At 37.5% G+C, this 20,740-nt stretch overlaps 2 protein-coding genes across 2 annotated transcripts in view; both read right to left on the reverse strand.

Annotated features, from left to right (window-relative positions):
* LOC134838864 (inositol 1,4,5-trisphosphate receptor type 1-like) overlaps nt 1–20,740 on the reverse strand; it is a 466,592-nt gene that overhangs the window by 306,550 nt on the left and 139,302 nt on the right. The window lies entirely within an intron of this gene.
* LOC134839677 (uncharacterized) lies at nt 1,636–6,623 on the reverse strand (the record flags this gene model as incomplete). Its single annotated transcript, XM_063855298.1, is given in 6 exon segments — nt 1,636–1,838; nt 2,576–3,676; nt 3,923–4,048; nt 4,218–4,775; nt 5,157–6,096; nt 6,406–6,623. Coding segments are annotated over 5 exon segments (2,859 nt in total), but the record flags the coding sequence as incomplete, so codon positions are not given.

Genomic DNA, 20,740 nt, shown 5'->3' on the forward strand with positions numbered 1-20,740 from the left:
TGAAAACCATAAGATAATCATTTTGTCATAGAAAAAAAAACAAATTTTCGAATTTCACCAAAAAAGGTGTCTGGGTAACTTTAAACAGATTTAAATAATTATATCTAAGATATTTTGACAATCAAAAACAAGTTAAATTTTGGTCGGAAGAAATTCTTATCATATAGTTTTCAATTATAAAAACTTTATGATTTGCTTTTTTTCATAAGCAAAAACACATATTTGAGGTTAAAAAAGTTCAATTACTTTTTTGGTTGCAAACTTGCTTTTGAGCTCAAATATAAAAATTAGGAAAAGAACATTGCATGCAAAGTTTGACTTTTTGTGTTTATAACCTAGTTCAGGAAAAGTTTCTCAACTAAAATATCCAATAATAACACAAAAAGTGTTTTTTTTGTAAATTCAATTATGATTTCTTTGTTTCATTTGCTAAGATAAAATTATATTTGTAAAAAATAGGCCTTTTTTTCTCAACCACCAAAGTAAAAACAATCTAGCCATCTACAAAAAATTACATTTTTGATAGTTAATTCCATGTGAAAATTTTAAAATTGATTTTCACGGCTAAAATCACCAATTGCAGATTATCTGCGTAGTAACTGCCAGTTACACTCTGGTTTTTTTATGACAAAAAAATCTTTGGTTAGTGTTTCGGATGAAACACAAAACTTCGAAAAAAAACTTTGTTGTATTTTCATTTATGTATATCATAAAATTTCATGGTATGGAAAAAATTTTTATCGTACAATTTTATAGTATGAAAAAAATGCTTATCATGCTATTTTCATACAATTTTGGGGATGAAAAGACTGATGAAAAAGCTCAAATTTTAATTTCAGAGAATGGAAAAAATGCTTGTTATAAAATGTCATAGTATGGAAAAAATGGTTGTACAGCTATTTTCTTGCACTTTTTTTTGCTCTATGAAATTGTATGAAAGAAGAGTATGATAATCTTTTTTTCATATATGAAAATTGTATGAGAAGCATTTTTTGTCAACCCGGGTCTTTGTGAAATGTTTAAATAAAGCAGGGATTTTCTTAAAGTTTTTCTCATCTTTTTTCTAATCAGTAATTACCAAAATCTTGGCTTTTTTTAGCTATAGACAAATCTCAGACTGGGACTCGAACTCGCAACCTCCTATTTTACAGGCTGATTTTCTAACCGTTTGGACAGTTTCCCTATTAATGAATGATAGTTTTAGCATTGTAATCCGAAGCAACTCTTGTTATAACAAGCGCTAATTTGCACTGCGACATGTTTCCTCAACCGCGAGTTGCACACAGACCAACAGAGCTCAAGGTAGACCCCGAGACACCGACCCTTAAAATGAGAGACAAAGAATTTAATCATTTCAACCCTTCTCGATTACGCATATTACGCATTCTCGATATTCGAAGTTTCGTTATTTTCGGATCTCACTGTCGCGTAGGTTGTTAATCTCCATGCGTTTCATTTCAAAAATAAGCTTCCAAATTTTGTTTCTAAAGAAATTTCACCTTCCGAAAATAGATTAGTGCGCTTTTTTGTATTTTGTTTCAACACATTCCGTGGTCGAAATACTCTGTGCTATTACCATGCAACCGGATCCATCTGTTTCATGTATGAATATAATTTAAGAAATCTGAAACATACGCCTTCAAATGCTTCCAACACGTCTGAGTAGGTGACAGAGTAGTTGTAGGTCATCGGACCGGACTCGATCTCAGATCGAATCATATCCGAGAGGAAATATCCGAACAGCCAGCCCTGCGGGTCATCGACTCTCCACGACTCGGCGAAGTCCTCGTGCAGACTATTTTGGTCCACAGGCTGAGAGAGAGGATCAATCAATCGAGCTGTAGAAGAAAGAAAAAATTGATAATCAGCTGAATTAAAATGCGAGTTATTATTTAGGGAAAAATAAACTAGTCGCTTAATTTCAAGGACTCCATACAGGCACATCGTACAACTGGCGCCTCAAATAGCAGATTAAATTAAAACAATTAAGTCTCAATCATAAGAGTATACCGGTTGCTGTGCAAGTAGCTTAGAACATTCCGACCAAACTGATATACGAAAAAAAAAACTCCAAAAAATCTAAAATTAATTTAAAATTTTTCAAAAAAATCAAAAAAAAAAATTGCATTTTTTTTTCATTTTCAGTTGAAAAAACCATTGACCTAGGACGAAAATCAAAAATCTGTAGTTAAATTAGCTTAATTTAGAATAGCAATTAGGAGGTCAGCTTCTTATCAAACTGCGTCTAAACTAGTCTGAAAACCAAAAAAATTCAGACCAAATTTTCTCGACAATATGATTTCAATATGATACCCCACTTGACCAGTTATGAGCTTTATTTGAGGTAGTCAAAATAAGCTGGAACAAAACTAGTGGCCGGAACAATAACGGTTTCTACAAACCACCGTGACTAACCATCGCACGTGGATTTAGTTTATTCAGAATTTTTTCTCGGTCCGAAAACTCTCCCCGTTTTTGGTTTAAATACACACACCAGGAAAGAAAAATGACAATTTTGGATTAGCTAATTTCCAAGAAAAGTGACAAGGAGAAACAGTGCACGTTCATTTTTCACCTTTTGGTTTAAAATCATTCGCAGGGTTCCCGTCGAGTATCCCGACAAGTCCCCTCGTATGGTCCATGAAGCTGTCAGGTACAGTTACGTAGAAGTTGAAGTAGTTGCGAGCCATAAATATGTTCACACAAAGGTTCACACCCGGGATCAAAACTTGAACAGACCGCGCCCCTGTTTCCTTTTTGATGTTAATCCCACCGAAGTAAAGGTCAAACGGATCTTCGGGGCCGATGACGAACAAGTCTGTGAAAATCATCACGTCGTTGACGAAGTAGATATTTCGCACTCGTGTCGTTTTACCTGTTGGGACGATGTATGGCCTCATGATTTCGATCTTGTTATCACCGTACAAAATTGCAACACCTGCTAGAACGGTAAGAAGGCCATTAGCTCGGGTAGTTATTTGAATTGTTGTCGGAATGTCAAGATCAGTTTCTAGAAATGTGTAGACTCCCACGCCCAGGAAAGTGTACTCAACGCCGTCTCCTGTTTCAAAATGTCCTCCAAAAGTCGCAGGAATTGTCAAGCTTCCTCTGTAAGATCCGACCAGATTTGGTCGTTTCTGCAGAAATAAATCGCAATTGTTTCCGTCTTCGCAGCATTTTTGATATGGTTCCAATTCGTTTTTGAACAACTGGTGCAAGTTTCCGAATGATGCCTTGCTCATACTCATTCGGCCAGCGCCGCCCAGTCCAGCGGTTATTAGACTTCCCGTTTCGTTGTAGCAACACTGATTGGACACGTAAATAATTTGATTATAGTTCTGGTCATAACAGGGAATGGAAGGCGAGCGAATGCAGAAGTCGGCTCCTGGGTTGTAGTCACAGCTTCGGGCATCGCAAACACCATCAGGGTAAGAGGGCATGTGTGGTTGTTGGTTGCAGCATGGGTCATAGAACCAGTTCCGAGGACCAGTTTGCACCTCCTCATGAGCCCAGTAGTTGTCATTGAGAGAAGGGTCCTGTCTTGGGTTGTTCACAGGACATGCATGCAGTGCCTCAAGATCACCCGTGCACAGTGTCAAATCATGGTCCAATTGATCATTCAGCCAATCTTGACAGTTTTTTTCATTCTTTCTCGTGACGATGCTGACAAATTTACCTGCAAAAAAAGTTAAGGTGAAATCAGTTTTAGTGACTTTAACAAAAAACTAATAGTTCACAAAGAACCGACATTTTCAGTTATTATAAAAAGTCGAATTCGATTTAATATTTTTCTCGACACTGGTAAATTTCTTGAGACAATAAATAAGAAGCTCGAGCCACGACAGCAAATCCTTTAGTATGAAACCATTTGACCAACTGTGAAGTTTACTAGTAAACATGAACCTTTTCTCTTGTAACGAACCTTGATTTGAATCCAGCTCGACTCGAACTAAATCAGCGCTGGTGTTGAATTTGTGTGTGAAACTGGTGTTACTTTCTTCCAGGGTCACGTTGAAATCAGCAAAACTCTTGTACCCCACCTGGGAACCTACAATAATGAAAGTCATAAAAAGAAAAACTAATCTATTTCAGATTCAAGCGATTGCGAACAAATAAGATACTGTTTTTGTACTCAATTTTGAGAGTTTTTAATAATAACTGTGAATCAGATAAGTTGCTTGTTTCCGAGTGATTCATGGAAAAACTTCGCAACAAACCGTTATAGGAGAACTCGTTGACGATCAGAGTCGTAGTCTCATTGATGGTCACATCAGGCCAGGCGACTTGAACTTCTTTGTCGCTTAGGTACTCGATCTGCAGCGGACCGTCGACATGTTCGTCTGTGAAGGCAATCGTAGCGTCAATCTTTTTCTCGACTCCCCCAACTGCAATGCTTACCTGGGCCACTTCGTTCACGCCCAAGATTAACGGCACGGGTACGATTAACATAACTTCGTCATAGTTGTACTCGGCTTCAATCGTCTTGTTGAACGAACTGCCAATCAAAGTGACGTTGATGAGTTGGTCGTCGCCGATGATCCCGGTGCACTGAATTGACACCTCACGCACGCTGCCGGGACCCGAGAAGATAGGGAGAGACGAGGGCTCGAAGTAGGCTCCATGACAGAAAGAGACCAGGTGTGGGGGGATGCGAATGAAAGGTTCCTCGTACCCCTGGTTGACCTCGTAGATCCAAAGACCTGGAATCCCGACATTGCTTGTCTCAACCCACTTTTGGGCCCATTTTTTGTCGTTGAATGGCAGATCCACATCCCCTACGCACAGATTGATTTAACAAAAAAAATCCTCAAGAGTTTTGATTGCAAAAAGCCATTAGCTGAAAGTCATAAGTGATTCTAAGAGAAGCGTTGAGTCTTTTGCAAAAAAAAGAAAGTTAAAATTAGATTTTTGTAGTTTTTCTGGTACTGCGTTACCTCTCCCAATATTTCACTGGAACTTTCTCGAAACTTCGAATCAATAAAAAGCTCTCGACAAATTTTGTGAGTCAATTTTTGCGCAGTAGAATAAAATTTAAAATCCTTAAAAACCCCACTTTTTAAATCTTTATAAGACAGCAGACATTTCATGCAGGACATGAAACGTTAAATAATTTAGATACTAGTTAAGAATCCTTGACGAACAAGTTGTTTCCTTACCACTGCCGAGGTCAAACGAGGCCTCAATCTCAGAATCATCTTCGAAATTGGGGTTGAGCTTCTGAAACTGAGTCATGGTGTAGCACTTGTTGTCAGTCACTTCGACCGTGTTGCGGTCGTCACAAGCGAGGACAAACTGGACGCTGATGTGATATGTGACAAAATAATCGTAGTCTTTGATTTTGTAGAAACTCACCACAAAACCAGATTCGGCTGAGAAGTCTTGTCCGATGCGGGAGTTGATAATGTCCTTGTCCTCTTGTCGTAAGATATTGCGGGAAAAAACATTGTTGACAAGATTGACATATTTAGAGTCGGCGCCAGTGTGAACAATTGTCATCAGGTCGTCAAAGTAAATGTCCACATTTTTGCGCAGGAACTCGATATAATCCCACTCGTATGCTTTTTCCAGTTCAAAAATTAGAGGATAAACTTCGGTGGCGTAGTCGGCAACTTGTGGTTCATATGCATCGGAACCATCGTCGTAATTTAAGTACCAATTGCAAATGTAGTCTTGATAATCATACTCGTCATAGTATGAAGGCGTTAAGCACATTCTATCAAGAAACCTGTCCTGCAAGTCTCCATCAAATTTCGCAATGTAAATCCTGTGTTCGGAACCTTCGTCATCAATCAACTTTAACGCAACATTTGAGCAAGTTTGCAACTGTGTAATAGTTTTATTGTCGTAGCGCAGAGGTCCGTTTAGATCGGAGCTAACGGAACAATAATCGTCGAACTTTTCCATCCATTTATCGCCGGCATCTGGTCCAAACTTCAAGTCGAAGGGTTCCTTCAAACTCCATCCGTTATCAAAAATCGTCAGCAGTATAAGGACCGGCCAGTAATTACTATGAGTGGACCTGTCCATAGTTAGTCACACACTCCTGACAGTTGAATTATGAAGAATACAACTCACAATTTACACTGTACTCGTTTGCTGAAAATCAAAAAATAAAGGAACAAGACTGCCCGGTTGCTGTGCAAGTATAACTATTCAAGAAGACATTTTTCAAGATATTTTTTTCCAAACTTCAGATTTTTTTGCAAGTGACATAACAAAGCCTGTAGGCTTTTAAATAAATAATTATTGACCATGAAACTCTTTTTCCAGGAAACTTGAGAAAAAATGTTTGGTTGAAAGTTAGCAATTATTGAGAAAATACAAGATTCGCCTCTGTACGTAGTGGTATGACATCGACAGATGTATCCAAAAAATTCAAAAGTGCTTATAATCGAATAGTCTTACATGTTCGTGAATGTGTAGACTCTAGTCTGCAGAATGTTGGAAAAATGATTGCTCTGTGTAAGTTAAACCAGCCGGTTTTTGCTAGAAATACCCAGGAAGACAAAATCTTACAACAAATAATGAGCCAAAGAAAAATTAGAGGCCGTAAATATTGCTCAAACTGCTTAGAGAAATGATACTCCAAATTAATCAATTTTCTATTTGTATAGTTTTTTTTAACTTTTTCTTTTCAAAATGTCAAAGTAATTAAATATTTATGTATAAATACAAGTATTCTTTTTTCATTGACTAAAAAATAGCTTCAAGAGCTTTCAAAACTTTTTTCAATCTGAAAATGTTAATTAAAACACAGTGCTCTTAAAAGCTGAAAAGTAGCTTAAAGAGTTCTCAGTTTTTGAAAGAATCTTCAATCTAAATATATATAATTTAAACTACAGAGCTCTTGATTTGATCAGTTAAGTTCTACTTAAACAGCCACGTTTTAACTCCACCGAGTACGCATGAACAAAAATTGGACACATCGAAATTACTAAATTTCAACTGGCCACCAACACTTTTTTGTTTTCTTTAAAAGAACCGAAAAGTTGGGAAAAAATACATCAAGCAGAACTAGAGAATTTTAAAGGAAACCTCAGTATTAAACAAAATGAAAAGAGTACCGGCCGAGCTCTACTAATTAATTTGCGACCAAGGTGATTGCGCAACTGAACATTCCTCGCCAAAAATCCTCACTTGTGCCAAAGTTTCAAGTCCCACAAGTAGCAATTTTACTGGGCAAACTTGCGGAATAGCTAAAAGTGGTCGATCAAAATCCCCAAAATTGCACAAAATCGCACAAAAAAAATTATGAGCTGATTTTATAAAAGGGTTTTTTTTTCATTCAAGGGACACAAGTGACAGTCCGTTGGAACGCTCAGTTGTAACTTGTTTAACATTTGTTTTAGCTAAAGCTCTTCTTTTATTGTATCTAATTTTATCTTAAACATTTTTTGAAAAGTTAGCTTTATTATAGCCATGGATTTTTTTTTACAATAACGCAATCAAGCAACAAATCGAGCTTGAGAAAAATTTCACTAGTTTGACAGAACTACACGATTGAGTCATCTATTCGTGTGGAAGATTGAAGTGACTTATCTTAATTGACAACCAAAGCAAAAGAAAATATCGACATTGAAACTTTGCTCGATCTAGTGGAACCGAATCGTTCAACTTTGCCTATTGTGGAAAAAACTGCAGAGAGCAGGAAGTCGGATGCACATAGAGCCGCATGATTAGCATGAAATTCAGTTGGAATGAACATTTTAACGATGTAAGAACAGCTTCCTTAGAAACCGGAAAAAAGTTCAGTGAAATGAGACCTGAAAAAGCGGGCAAGAAATTACAATCGAGGCTTTAAGGATCGATCGAGCCGAAAAAAAACTCACTTTTAATGTAAAAATAAAATTCACCAAGGTGACAACTTCACAAAAAAATTGGATGATTATGGAAAAAGTTAGCAGTTGCTTCCGTGCCAAAAATGTAGTTTATCTTTCAAAAGACAAATGTGCGCTCAATCTCCTTAACTCAACAAATATGAAGGTTCAAGAAGATCAAATTGATGAGAGCATTTATCGGAAAAAACTCATCATAATCTCTATCAAGCATAAACATCGTAAGCTTCAATCACCAGCTTGTTTCAGTACAAATCGGCGCAAGCTAGCCACAAGAACCGGTCGGTAATGTCCTTGAGACAATTTGCTCTTTTTGGCGGTCAGCCTCAATCAAGGCTGGACCGAATTAGATTAAAAAACAGTTAAAATAGGATATAACCCCCGTTTTTAGTATATTAACACATGGGCAAGTGGGGGACTCGAACCTACGTCAACTGTTATGTCACACATATAATCGGCGTTAGCTTAGGCCACTCAGCCATCTGTGCTTGTTTTTATATGCATTTATACTCTGTTTTATATGCATCTATACTCTGTTTTATATGCATCTATACTCTACATTTGCATTGCAACAACATTGCTTAACGGTCGGCCGAATGACTTCACGGGTTGCGGTCTGAACAAAGGCGGATCGAGCGCAACTGTCCTCTCCGTAGTTTAGCTTGACGATTCGGGCGAGAGGGTAGAACCCACGCGGGTTATTGGGCTCAATCACCCACGCGAGATCGCCTGTTTTAAGAGTGAAGTCAGAATGAGTGTGCCACTTGGCATGCTTATTCAGCGAGGGAACATTTTCGCGAAGCCAACGAGACCAAATCGAGTTAGCATATGACTGCGCTCGCACGTTCCTTTTCTTGTGGTCGAAGTGCTCCCCAGAAAAAAGCGAAGGAAAGCTTGTGGTATGTTGTCCAAGCAAAAGGTGGTTTGGGGTTAACGCTTCTAACTCACGTGAATCAGTACTAACGGGAGTGATTGGCCTCGAATTTAAAGCCTGCTCAACTAGGCAGAGTGTTGTTCCTAACACCTCTTCGGTGACTCGCCTACTGCCTAGTATGTCGTACGGCACGCGCTTTACGCTTCGGACGAGGGGCTCCCAGGAGCCGCCATGATGGGGTGCGCCTGGCGGGTTAAATTTCCAAGTAACACCTATGTGTGCAAAAAGAGTCGGAGCCATGCCGCTCCAGCTCTTGATGCAGGCAAGTAGTTCCTTTTCCGCACCAACGAAGTTCGTTCCGTTATCCGACCAGATTGTGCTTGGTGTACCACGACGCACAATGAACCGTTCAATTTTCATGAAACAAGAACAGGCTTCCAGAAATGGTACAATCTCAAGGAGTACAGCCCTGGTGAGGCAAGTAAAAATAAATCCCCATCTTTTTTCAGTGTTTCTGCGAACCGGAAAGTAAAGCGGTTCAAAGTAATGATTAAAAGGTGGTTGCTTATATCCAAGACGTTCTACAGGTAAATCGGACATAATTGGCCGGATGGTACTTGCTTTGCGTTTACGGCATGTTAACCATTGATTTTCGATAGACCGAAGTAGTTGACGCAGCACAAGTATTGCATATTTCATATTTAAAACGGAGAGCATGTAATCTAAACCTCGATGAAAATGCTTGTTGTGGAGGCTGCGGGCCAACAAACGAACCAGGGTATGTCGGGCGTCGAGTAATATTGGGTGCTTAGTATCATACTTGGTATTCACTAAGCGCACGATCCGTCCGGTGGAATGGATGATACCAGCGGGACCAATTAATGCGAGTATGTAGCAATTTTACTACTGTTCTTCATAGGTTTGCCAGCGGTGAGTGTTTTTAACTCAACGGGGAAGGATTCCATCTGAGCAAGATGAATCACTTTGCTTTTTGCAATATCAAGTTCAGTGGGGTCGGTGATTCGTAAGTCCTTACCGCAAAAATGCTTATGTGAAGGCAGCATCGTCAACATGAAAGCGACTACTCGCTTACATCTCGTAAAGGAACTGAACCTTTCCCAATTGAACCCGTGTTTGGGATGTTTGATGGATATGACATCGATGACGAAGGAAGATGATGTCTCCAAGCAATTATCAACATCACAAGAAGGACCCTTCAAACGAACTTTGTTGACTACACGTTTGTCGGGTATAAACGGCCAATCAGTAGTCCTGAGAATGCTAGGCCCAATAACCCAGCTGTTATCCTTGAGGGCTTCCAAAAAAATCCCCCGCGTACCGGTATCAGCTGTGTTATCGCCGCTCAGAACATGGTGCCACTCATCAATAGTGGTCGATTCGAGGATTTCGACGACACGATTAGCGACAAATACAGGTAATTTTTTAGTGGAGTTTAGTCACTGCAAAATTGTAGTACTACCTGTCCACATGTAGACATGATTAATGCAGACAGGAAGAGCGGTCAGTATATCATCTTTCAGTCGTGTGGCGAGCAGAGTAGCTTGAAGCTCTAGCTTCGGTAAAGATAGCGCTTTCATGGGCGCAACGCGAGCTTTACCAAAAATGAAGGATATTTGAAATTTGTGCGAAATCGCGAGTCGCACACGCAAAAATCCAACCGCACAGAAAACGTCCTGCAAGCTATCACTGCTAAAATTATATATGTAAAAAATAGCCCTTTTCTTCTCAACCACCAAAATTTCCAAAGTAAAAACTATCTAGCCATCTACAAAAAATTACATTTCTGATATTTAATTCCAAGTGAAAAATTTAAAATTGATTTTTATGGCTAAAATCACCCAATGCAGATTATCTGCGGGGTAATTGCCAGTTACACTCTGGTTTTTTTTATGGCAAAAAATCTTTGGTTAGTGTTTCGGATGAAACACAAAACTTCGAAACAAAACTTTGTTGTATTTTCATTTATGTATATCATACAATTTCATGGTATGGAAAAAAATTTTATCGTACAATTTTATAGTATGAAAAAAATGCTTATCATGCTATTTTCATACAATTTTGGGAATAAAAAGACTGATGAAAAAGCTCAAATTTTAATTCCAGAGTAAGGAAAAAATGCTTGTTATAAAATTTCATAGTATGAAAAAAATGGTTGTACAGCTATTTTATTACATTTATTTTTGCTCTATGAAATTGTATGAAAGAGTATGATAAGTAATTTTTTTCATAAATGAAAATTGTTTGAAAAGCTTTTTTTGTCAACCCGGGTCTTTGTGAAATGTTTAAATAAAGCAGGGATTTTCTTAAAGTTACATTTTTCTCATCTAATTTTCTAATCAGAAATTACCAAAATCCAGGCTTTTTTTTAGCTATAAACAAATCTCAGACTGGGACTCGAACCCGCGACCTCCTATTTTACAGGCTGATTTTCTAACCGTTTGGACAGTTTTCCTGTTAATGAATGATAGTTTTAGCCTTGTAATCCGAAGCAACTCTTGTTATAACAAGCGCTAATTTGCACTGCGAAATGTTTCCTCAACCGCGAGTTGCACACAGACCAACAGAGCTCAAGGTAGACCTCGAGACACCGACCCTTAAAACGAGAGACATAGAATTTAATCATTTCAACTCTTCTCGATTACGCATATTACACATTCTCGATATTCGAAATCTCGTTATTTTCGAATCTCACTGTCGCGTAGGTTGTTAATCTCCATGCGTTTCAATTCAAAATTAAGCTTCCAAACTTTGTTTCCAAAGAAATTTCACCTTCTGAAAATAGGTTATTGCGCTTTTTTGTTTTTTGTTTCAACACATTCCGTGGTCGAAATACTCTGTGCTATTACCATGCAACCGGACCCATCTGTTTCATGTATGATTATTAATTTAAATTTCTAAAACCTACGCCTTCAAATGCTTCAAACACGTCTGAGTAGGTGACAGAGTAGTTGTAGGTCATCGGACCGGACTCGATCTCAGATCGAATCATAACCGAGAGGAAATATCCGAACAGCCAGCCCTGCGGGCCATCGACTCTTCACAACTCGGCGAAGTCCTCGTGCTGACTGTTCCGGTCCACAGGCTGAAGGAGATGGTCAATCAATCGAGCTGTAGAAGAAAGAAAAAACGGATAATCAGTTAATTTGAAATGCGAGTTTTTATTTAGGGAAAAATAAACTAGTCGCTTAGTTTCAAAGACTCCATACAAGCCCATTGTCAACTGGCGCCTCAAATAGCAGAATAAATTAGAACAATTAAGTCTCAATCATAAGAGTATACCGGTTGCTGTGCGAGTAGCTCAGAACGTTCCGACCAAATTGATTTACGAAAAACATTTCAAAAAATCCAAATTTAATTAAAAAATTTTCAAAAAAATCGAACTTGCATTTTTTTTCATTTTCAGTTCAAAAAAATTGTTGACCTAGGACAAAAATCAACATACTGTAGTTAAATTATCTTAATTTAGAATAACAATTAGGAGGTCAGTCCCCATCAAACTTCGTCTAAACTAGTCTGAAAACCAAAAAATATGACCAAATTTTATCGACAATATGATTTCAATATGATACCCCAGTTGACCAGATTTAATTGTTTCTGCAGAAAGAAATCGCAATTGTTTCCGTCTTTGCAGCTTTTCTGATATGGTTCCCATTCGTTTTTGAACAACTGGTGCAAGTTTCCGAATGATGCCTTGCTCATACTCATTCGGCCAGCGCCGCCCAGTTCAATGATTATTAGACTTCCCGTTTCGTTGTAGCAACACTGATTGGACACGTAAATAATTTGATTATAGTTCTGGTCATGACAGGGAATGGAAGGCGAGCGAATGCAGAAGTCGGCTCCTGGGTTGTAGTCACAGCTTCGGGCATCACAAACACCATTAGGGTTAGAGGGCATGTGTGGTTGTTGGTTGCAGCAAGAGTCATAGAACCAGCTCCGAGGACCATTTTGCACCTCCTCATGAGCCCAGAAGTTGTCATTGAGAGAAGGGTCCTGTCTTGGGTTGTTCACAAGACATGCATGCAGTGCCTCAAGATCACCCGTGCACACTGTCAAATCACGGTCCAATTGACCAGTCAGCCAATCTTGACAGTTTGTTTCTTTCTTTCTCGTGACGATGCTGACAAATTTACCAGCGAAAAAGTTAAGGTGAAATCAGTTTTAGTCACTTTAACAAAAAACTAATAGCTCACAAAGAACCGACATTTTCAGTTATTACAAAAAGTCGAATTCCATTTAATATTTTTCTCGACACTGGTAAATTTCTTGAGACAATAAATAAGAAGCTCGAGCCACGACAGCAAATCCTTATATGAAACCATTTGACCAACTGTGAAATTTACTAGTAAACATGAACCTTTTCTCTTGTAACGAACCTTGATTTGAATGCAGCTCGAGTCGAACTAAATCAGCGCTGGTGTTGAATTTGTGGGTGAAACTGGTGTTACTTTCTTCCAGGTTCACGTTGAAATCAGCAAAACTCTTGTACCCCACCTGGGAACCTACAATAATGAAAGTCATAAAAGAAAACTAATCTATTTCAGATTCAAGCGATTGCGAACAAATAAGATACTGTTTTTGTACTCAATTTTGAGAGTTTTTAATAATAACTGTGAATCAGATAAGTTGCTTGTTTCCGGGTGATTCATGGAAAAACTTCGCAACAAGCCGTTATAGGAGAACTCGTTGACAATCAGAGTTGTAGTCTCATTGATGGTCACATCAGGCCAGGCGACTTGAACTGCACTGTCGCTTAGGTAGTCGATCTGCAGCGGACCGTCGACCTGTTCGTCTGTGAAGGAAATCGTACCGTCGATCTTTTTCTCGACTCCCCCAACTGCAATGCTTACCTGGGCCACTTCGTTCACGCCCCAGATTACCGGCACGGGTACGATTAACATAACATCGTCATAGTTGTACTCGGCTTCAATCGTCTTGGTGAACGAACTGCCAATCAAAGTGACGTTGATGAGTTGGTCGTCGCCAATGATCCCGGTGCACTGAATTGACACCTCCCGCACGCTGCCGGGACCCGAGAAGATAGGGAGAGACCAGAGCTCGAAGTAGGCTCCATGACAGAAAGAAACCAGGTGTGGGGGGATGCGAATGAAAGGTTCCTCGTATCCCTGGTTGACCTCGTAGATCCAAAGACCTGGAATCCCGACATTGCTTGTCTCAACACCCTTTTGGGCCCAATCTGGAGATAATTGTTCTCTAGTGAATTCAATTTTCTAGATAAATAAAATTTTGGATGGTTTTCTTGTTTTATACCCTCCAATGCAAACTGTCTAGCATAAAAACTGACGTCAGCTGTTTTTTTTCGGATTTTACGCAGACAGAGTCGGTTTCCTACTCAGTTCGTGTTCCATTTTTCAGTATGAAATTCAGTCCGGACAAACTCGTTACACTTTTTCAAATGATACAGTGTTCAATAAGGCTTGAGTAGTTTTTTTTGTAAACTTCGAGAACCACTCGGTCAAGCGAAGCAATCTAACTTTTTTCTTTTCTTTGAAAATGAAATAATTTCAAAACTTTGTTACGTCCGATTTAAGACTCAGTCCGCTGAATGAGACGTTCTAGCCTTAAACTTTTCGGTTTTAGAAAAAACAACACCCTTGTCCTTCAAATGTACAGTTTTCTTCATTCAGTTTTGATTAAACTTGATGCACATTTCATCACCCGCGCACAGTGACAAATCATGGTCCAATTGACCATTCAGCCAATCTTGACAGTTTGTTTCATTCTTTCTCGTGACGATGCTGACAAATTTACCTGCAAAAAAAGTTTTTTTCTAGAGTTTCTTTCTCAATCTGGAGATAATTGTTCTCTAGAATTCAATTTTCTAGATAAATAAAACTTTGGACGATTTTCTTGTTTTATACCCTCCAATGCAAACTGTCTAGCATAAAAAAATGAAGTCAGCTGTTTTTTTTTCGGTTTTTACGCAGACAGATTCGGTTTCCTACTCAGTTCGTGTTCCATTTTTCAGTATGAAATTCAGTCCAGACAAACTCGTTACACTTTTTCAAATGATACAGTGTTCAATAAGGCTTGAGTAGTTTTTTTTGTAAACTTCGAGAACCACTCGGTCAAGCGAAGCAATCTAACTTTTTTCTTTTCTTTGAAAATGAAATAATTTCAAAACTTTGTTACGTCCGATTTAAGACTCAGTCCGCTGAATGAGACGTTCTAGCCTTAAACTTTTCGGTTTTAGAAAAAACAACACCCTTGTCCTTTAAATGTACAGTTTTCTTCATTCAGTTTTGATTAAACTTGATGCACATTTTATCACCCGCGCACAGTGACAAATCTTGGTTCAATTGACCATTCAGCCAATCTTGACAGTTTGTTTAAAACATTCTCGTGACGATGCTGACAAGTTAACCTGCAAAAAAAAAGTTTTTTTTTCTAGAGCTTCTTTCTCAATCTGGAGATAATTGTTCTCTAGAATTCAATTTTCTAGATAAATAAAACTTTGGACGATTTTCTTGTTTTATACCCTCCAATGCAAACTGTCTAGCATAAAAAAATGAAGTCAGCTGTTTTTTTTTCGGTTTTTACGCAGACAGATTCGGTTTCCTACTCAGTTCGTGTTCCGGTTTTCAGTATGAATTTCAGTCCAGACAAACTCGTTATACTTTTTCAAATGATACAGTGTTCAATAAGGCTTGAGTAGTTTTTTTGTAAACTTCGAGAACCAATCGGTCAAGCCAAGCAATCTTACTCTTTTCTTTTCTTTGAAAATGAAATAATTTCAAAACTTTGTTACGTCCGATTTCAGACTCAGTCCGCTGAATGAGACGTTCTAGCCTTAAACTTTTCGGTTTTAGAAAAAACAACACCCTTGTCCTTTAAATGTACAGTTTTCTTCATTCAGTTTTGATTAAACTTGATGCACATTTTATCACCCGCGCACAGTGACAAATCTTGGTTCAATTGACCATTCAGCCAATCTTGACAGTTTGTTTAAAACATTCTCGTGACGATGCTGACAAGTTAACCTGCAAAAAAAAAGTTTTTTTTCTAGAGCTTCTTTCTCAATCTGGAGATAATTGTTCTCTAGAATTCAATTTTCTAGATAAATAAAACTTTGGACGATTTTCTTGTTTTATACCCTCCAATGCAAACTGTCTAGCATAAAAAAATGAAGTCAGCTGTTTTTTTTTCGGTTTTTACGCAGACAGATTCGGTTTCCTACTCAGTTCGTGTTCCGTTTTTCAGTATGAATTTCAGTCCAGACAAACTCGTTATACTTTTTCAAATGATACAGTGTTCAATAAGGCTTGAGTAGTTTTTTTGTAAACTTCGAGAACCAATCGGTCAAGCCAAGCAATCTTACTCTTTTCTTTTCTTTGAAAATGAAATAATTTCAAAACTTTGTTACGTCCGATTTCAGACTCAGTCCGCTGAATGAGACGTTCTAGCCTTAAACTTTTCGGTTTTAGAAAAAACAACACCCTTGTCCTTTAAATGTACAGTTTTCTTCATTCAGTTTTGATTAAACTTGATGCACATTTTATCACACGCGCACAGTGACAAATCTTGGTTCAATTGACCATTCAGCCAATCTTGACAGTTTGTTTAAAACATTCTCGTGACGATGCTGACAAGTTAACCTGCAAAAAAAAAGTTTTTTTTTCTAGAGCTTCTTTCTCAATCTGGAGATAATTGTTCTCTAGAATTCAATTTTCTAGATAAATAAAACTTTGGACGATTTTCTTGTTTTATACCCTCCAATGCAAACTGTCTAGCATAAAAAAATGAAGTCAGCTGTTTTTTTTTCGGTTTTTACGCAGACAGATTCGGTTTCCTACTCAGTTCGTGTTCCGTTTTTCAGTATGAATTTCAGTCCAGACAAACTCGTTATACTTTTTCAAATGATACAGTGTTCAATAAGGCTTGAGTACTTTTTTTGTAAACTTCGAGAACCAATCGGTCAAGCCAAGCAATCTTACTCTTTTCTTTTCTTTGAAAATGAAATAATTTCAAAACTTTGTTACGTCCGATTTCAGACTCAGTCCGCTGAATGAGACGTTCTAGCCTTAAACTTTTCGGTTTTAGAAAAAACAACACCCTTGTCCATTAAATGTACAGTTTTCTTCCTTCAGTTTTGATTAAAATTGATGCACAGTTTATCACCCGCGCACAGTGTCAAATCATGGTTCAATTGACCATTCAGCCAATCTTGACAGTTTGTTTAAAACTTTCTCGTGACGATGCTGACAAATTAACCTGCAAAAAAAAAGTTTTTTTTCTAGAGCTTCTTTCTCAATCTGGAGATAATTGTTCTCTAGTGAAATCAATTTTCTAGATAAATAAAATTTTGGATGTTTTTCTTGTTTTATACCCTCCAATGCAAACTGTCTGGCATAAAAACTGACGTCAGCTGTTTTTTTTTCGGATTTTACGCAGAAAGAGTCGGTTTCCTACTCAATTTGTGTTTCGTTATTCAGTATGAAATTCAGTCCAGAAAAACTCGTTATACTTTTTCAAATGATACAGTGTTCGATAAGGCTTGAGTAGTTTTTTTGTAAACTTCGAGAACCACTCGGTCAAGCCAAGCAGTCTAACTCTTTTCTTTTCTTTGAGACTCAGTGCGCTGAATGAGACCTTCTAGCCCTAAACTTTTCGGTTTTAGAAAAAACAACACCCTTGTCCATTAAATGTACAGTTTTCTTCCTTCAGTTTTGATTAAACTTGCTGCACATTTTATCCGACGTTTATCTATCAGCTACAGGCATGTGAAAGTCATCTTGATAGACTATTACCTGGCTGAGTACCCGCACCGAGCGCCCATGGATCATAATCGATTATATTGTCATAATATGGTCAGCATCTATAAAATGACAAAATAGTCGATTATAATCCATTAAAAATGAATTATAATCCTAATATTTTTTATCCCAATAAAATCCATTATAATTGATTGTAATCAATTATAATGGATTTTTTCGAGGGGTTATTCATGAAATTTACAATTTTGTTCAAAATTATCTCATTTTCTGCTCAGTGTAGTTGCTAAGTGTTATGTTTCATAAAACGTTACATTAAAGAAAAAAATTTATATATTTTTTGTCTCAACTTTTTCTAATTCATCGCAGTTTAACACTTCATTCCCCCCCAGCCAGGTAAGCCCGCAGTACCGTGTTTACTACCACCCACCAGTTTACCCTGCCCCTTTAGCTGGGGGGGGGGGGGGTTAAGAACGCTTGAGGGGGCGAGGGGATGACCAGTTTAACCCCCCTCCCCCGGTTTATTTACCCCCACCACGTTCGGTTTATTTACCCCCCCCCCCCCAGATTTATTTAAACCCCCCCCCCCCGGTTTGAAGCTTGAGGGGGCGAGGGGACGAAGTTGAGACATGGCATTTAGTAAAAGACAGGGTATAAAATCCGCAAACTTCTCGCAAAATTTGCAAAGTTTTGCAAAAATAATCGAATTTAGTTCTAAAAACGAAATGAATCTAATCAATTATAATGGATTATCATGGATTTTCATTTCAAAATAATCAATTATAATGGATTATCTTGGCAAAAATAATCGATTTCAGTGACAAAAATAATGGATTATAATGGATTATATTTGTTCAAAAATAATCGATTATAATGAATATATAATCGATTTCGTGGTCCGAATTTTACATCCGTAATGGATTATAATCGATTATTTTTGTCTCAGGAATCCATTATAATTGATGAGAATCCATGGGCGCTCGGTGCGGGTAATGCTGACTCCAAGTTTTTCTCAATAAAATCCTGAAAAGTTGCAAATGTTGTTTTTATTCCTTGTAGCAAAAGTTTGAACTGATACAATCCACATGGAGTAGTGGTTTTTGTTATTGTTTGACTAGCAGAAGACAAGACAACTTGTAGGTAGGCGTCCTTCAGTTCTAGTTGGCGAAGTATTTTGCGTTTTTAAGTTTCTCCGACATTTGATTGATGTTCGGTTGATGTTCTCCAACATTCGATTGATGAACATCAAAAGAATCTTTCAAATTTGCATTAGTCACTTTGTTTGCTTTGTAGTGACAAATGCGAAAAATCCTACCAACTAGTTTTTCCTTCAGAACAGGTCGGCTTGCCCAATCAGGCCGCCTTCTACTGCTTCAAGAACTTCAGAAATCACCCTATCATGAATCTGTTCTTTCAATTGATGACGTCACTCTAAAGTAAATTTTCTTGAACCCGGAATGTTTTTTGTCACTGCCGAGGACCCAATAGTTTGTGCTATTGTAATTGTTTGAAGTTTCAATATTCAATTCAAGAATAAAAACCGAATCATCTTAGATATCCTTGCGATGAGCAATGGGTACTGAGTTTTTTATCACACAGTTACATAGCGAACTGCTTTCTTATCAAGGCAATCAACAGCAAAAACTAAACTGTTTTTTTTATCCTTATTAATTTCTTCATCATATCTTTGATCTTGGTTCATGGTGGAACCTGATCTAAACTATATTTTATGATTGGATAAATTGGATATTTTACCACTGTAAAGTATTTAATATTAACCAATCATAATCCATCTAACTAACAACCCACTTATTTGTAAGTGCTGAAACTACTTGTAATTTCAGCACCAGAGAGATTTGAATTTAACTTAGAAATTAGTTGCCTCTCCAAAGGAACTTCAGCAGCCGCAATAAACCAGTATACCCTAGATCTATTGAGCCTAGCAGAGACTAGTTAAACAACCTGAGACTAGATAGTATAAGAGTAAGATTAGGTTCGGTATCAGACTAAGAAGTTGCACGAATCTATCCGGCCGAAAATAAGATAGCGTGACGAGCAGACGGTGTACCCTAACCGAAAGTACTCTATGAGTTAACCCCAACGCTTCTAACTCATCACAATTCACAAAAAGGAATTTCTAAAAAATTACAACCCCTTCGCAAAGGACCATACCAAATAATTGCCAAACCCACTGACGTAATATATAAAATTACTAATTCAAACCAAAAAGAAATTGTTCAACATCCGAACAATCTATTGCCTTACTACCCCAAAGAGTACAGACTACGCGAATTAACTCAATTGTATTCTTTCACAGGTTTAAAAGTTATTCAAAGTCATCCACATACGGAAAAAGAAATAGATGAACAAAACGACATTCATCATGGAAAACAAAATACAAAACCAACTACAACTCAAAACAATACAAAAAAGCTAGATCAAAAAATACCTCAAAAAGAAAGGAAAAATAGGAAAATGATAAAAGAAATTTTACCACAAGAACAAGTCGAGAAATCAGAACATAGAGAGTCATCACGACTTAGAAATCAACCACGTAAAAACTACAAAAAATTCATCCCACAATCTAAAATATTAAAGAAAGTTGAATTTCAAAAACAACTTTAATTTTAAAACCCTCGCACCTCTCGATCATATTGAATCTTCATTTTTTAAAATAACATGCTGACAAAACACGCAACAATTCTAGTTCAAATTCAGCCAATAGGAGTCATTCAATCTGTCACCTTCTATAACTATAACACCAACCTATTAGACGAAAGATATTAAACTCCAGGCATATCTATAACTATAACTTTACAACCTCCAGGTCAAAAATAAGCAAACCACTCAGACTTGACAACTAAAATAAATACCACCATAATATCATAACCCTCCCTTATCTAATAACGCAAAGATCAAAAATATTTTCCCAACTTAGACCTCAAAAACCCTCCAACCAAAAATGGTAAATTAGCCTAAAGTAAAAATACGACCGTATTTATTTGGCCTAAAATACAAAATCTCAAAAAAACCCCAGATCACCTGACAAACAAAAATAAAGCAAAGAGGACCTCCCGAACACCATAAAATTAGCCCCCAACAACTTTTCACAAAACTCAACCCACTTGTCAAAAAATCAATAAATAACTCGACCACACTTGAAAATCGCCCCAAACAACAAAAAATATTCGACCAAGAAATCATTTCTTAAATGCTCTTCTCTCGATCAGTCAATATATTTAAAAATACAACTTTCAACATTTTCATAAACTTTTTCA

This window comes from Symsagittifera roscoffensis, chromosome 2 (genome assembly GCF_963678635.1).
Source record: "Symsagittifera roscoffensis chromosome 2, txSymRosc1.1, whole genome shotgun sequence".
Lineage (NCBI taxonomy): Eukaryota > Metazoa > Xenacoelomorpha > Acoela > Convolutidae > Symsagittifera > Symsagittifera roscoffensis.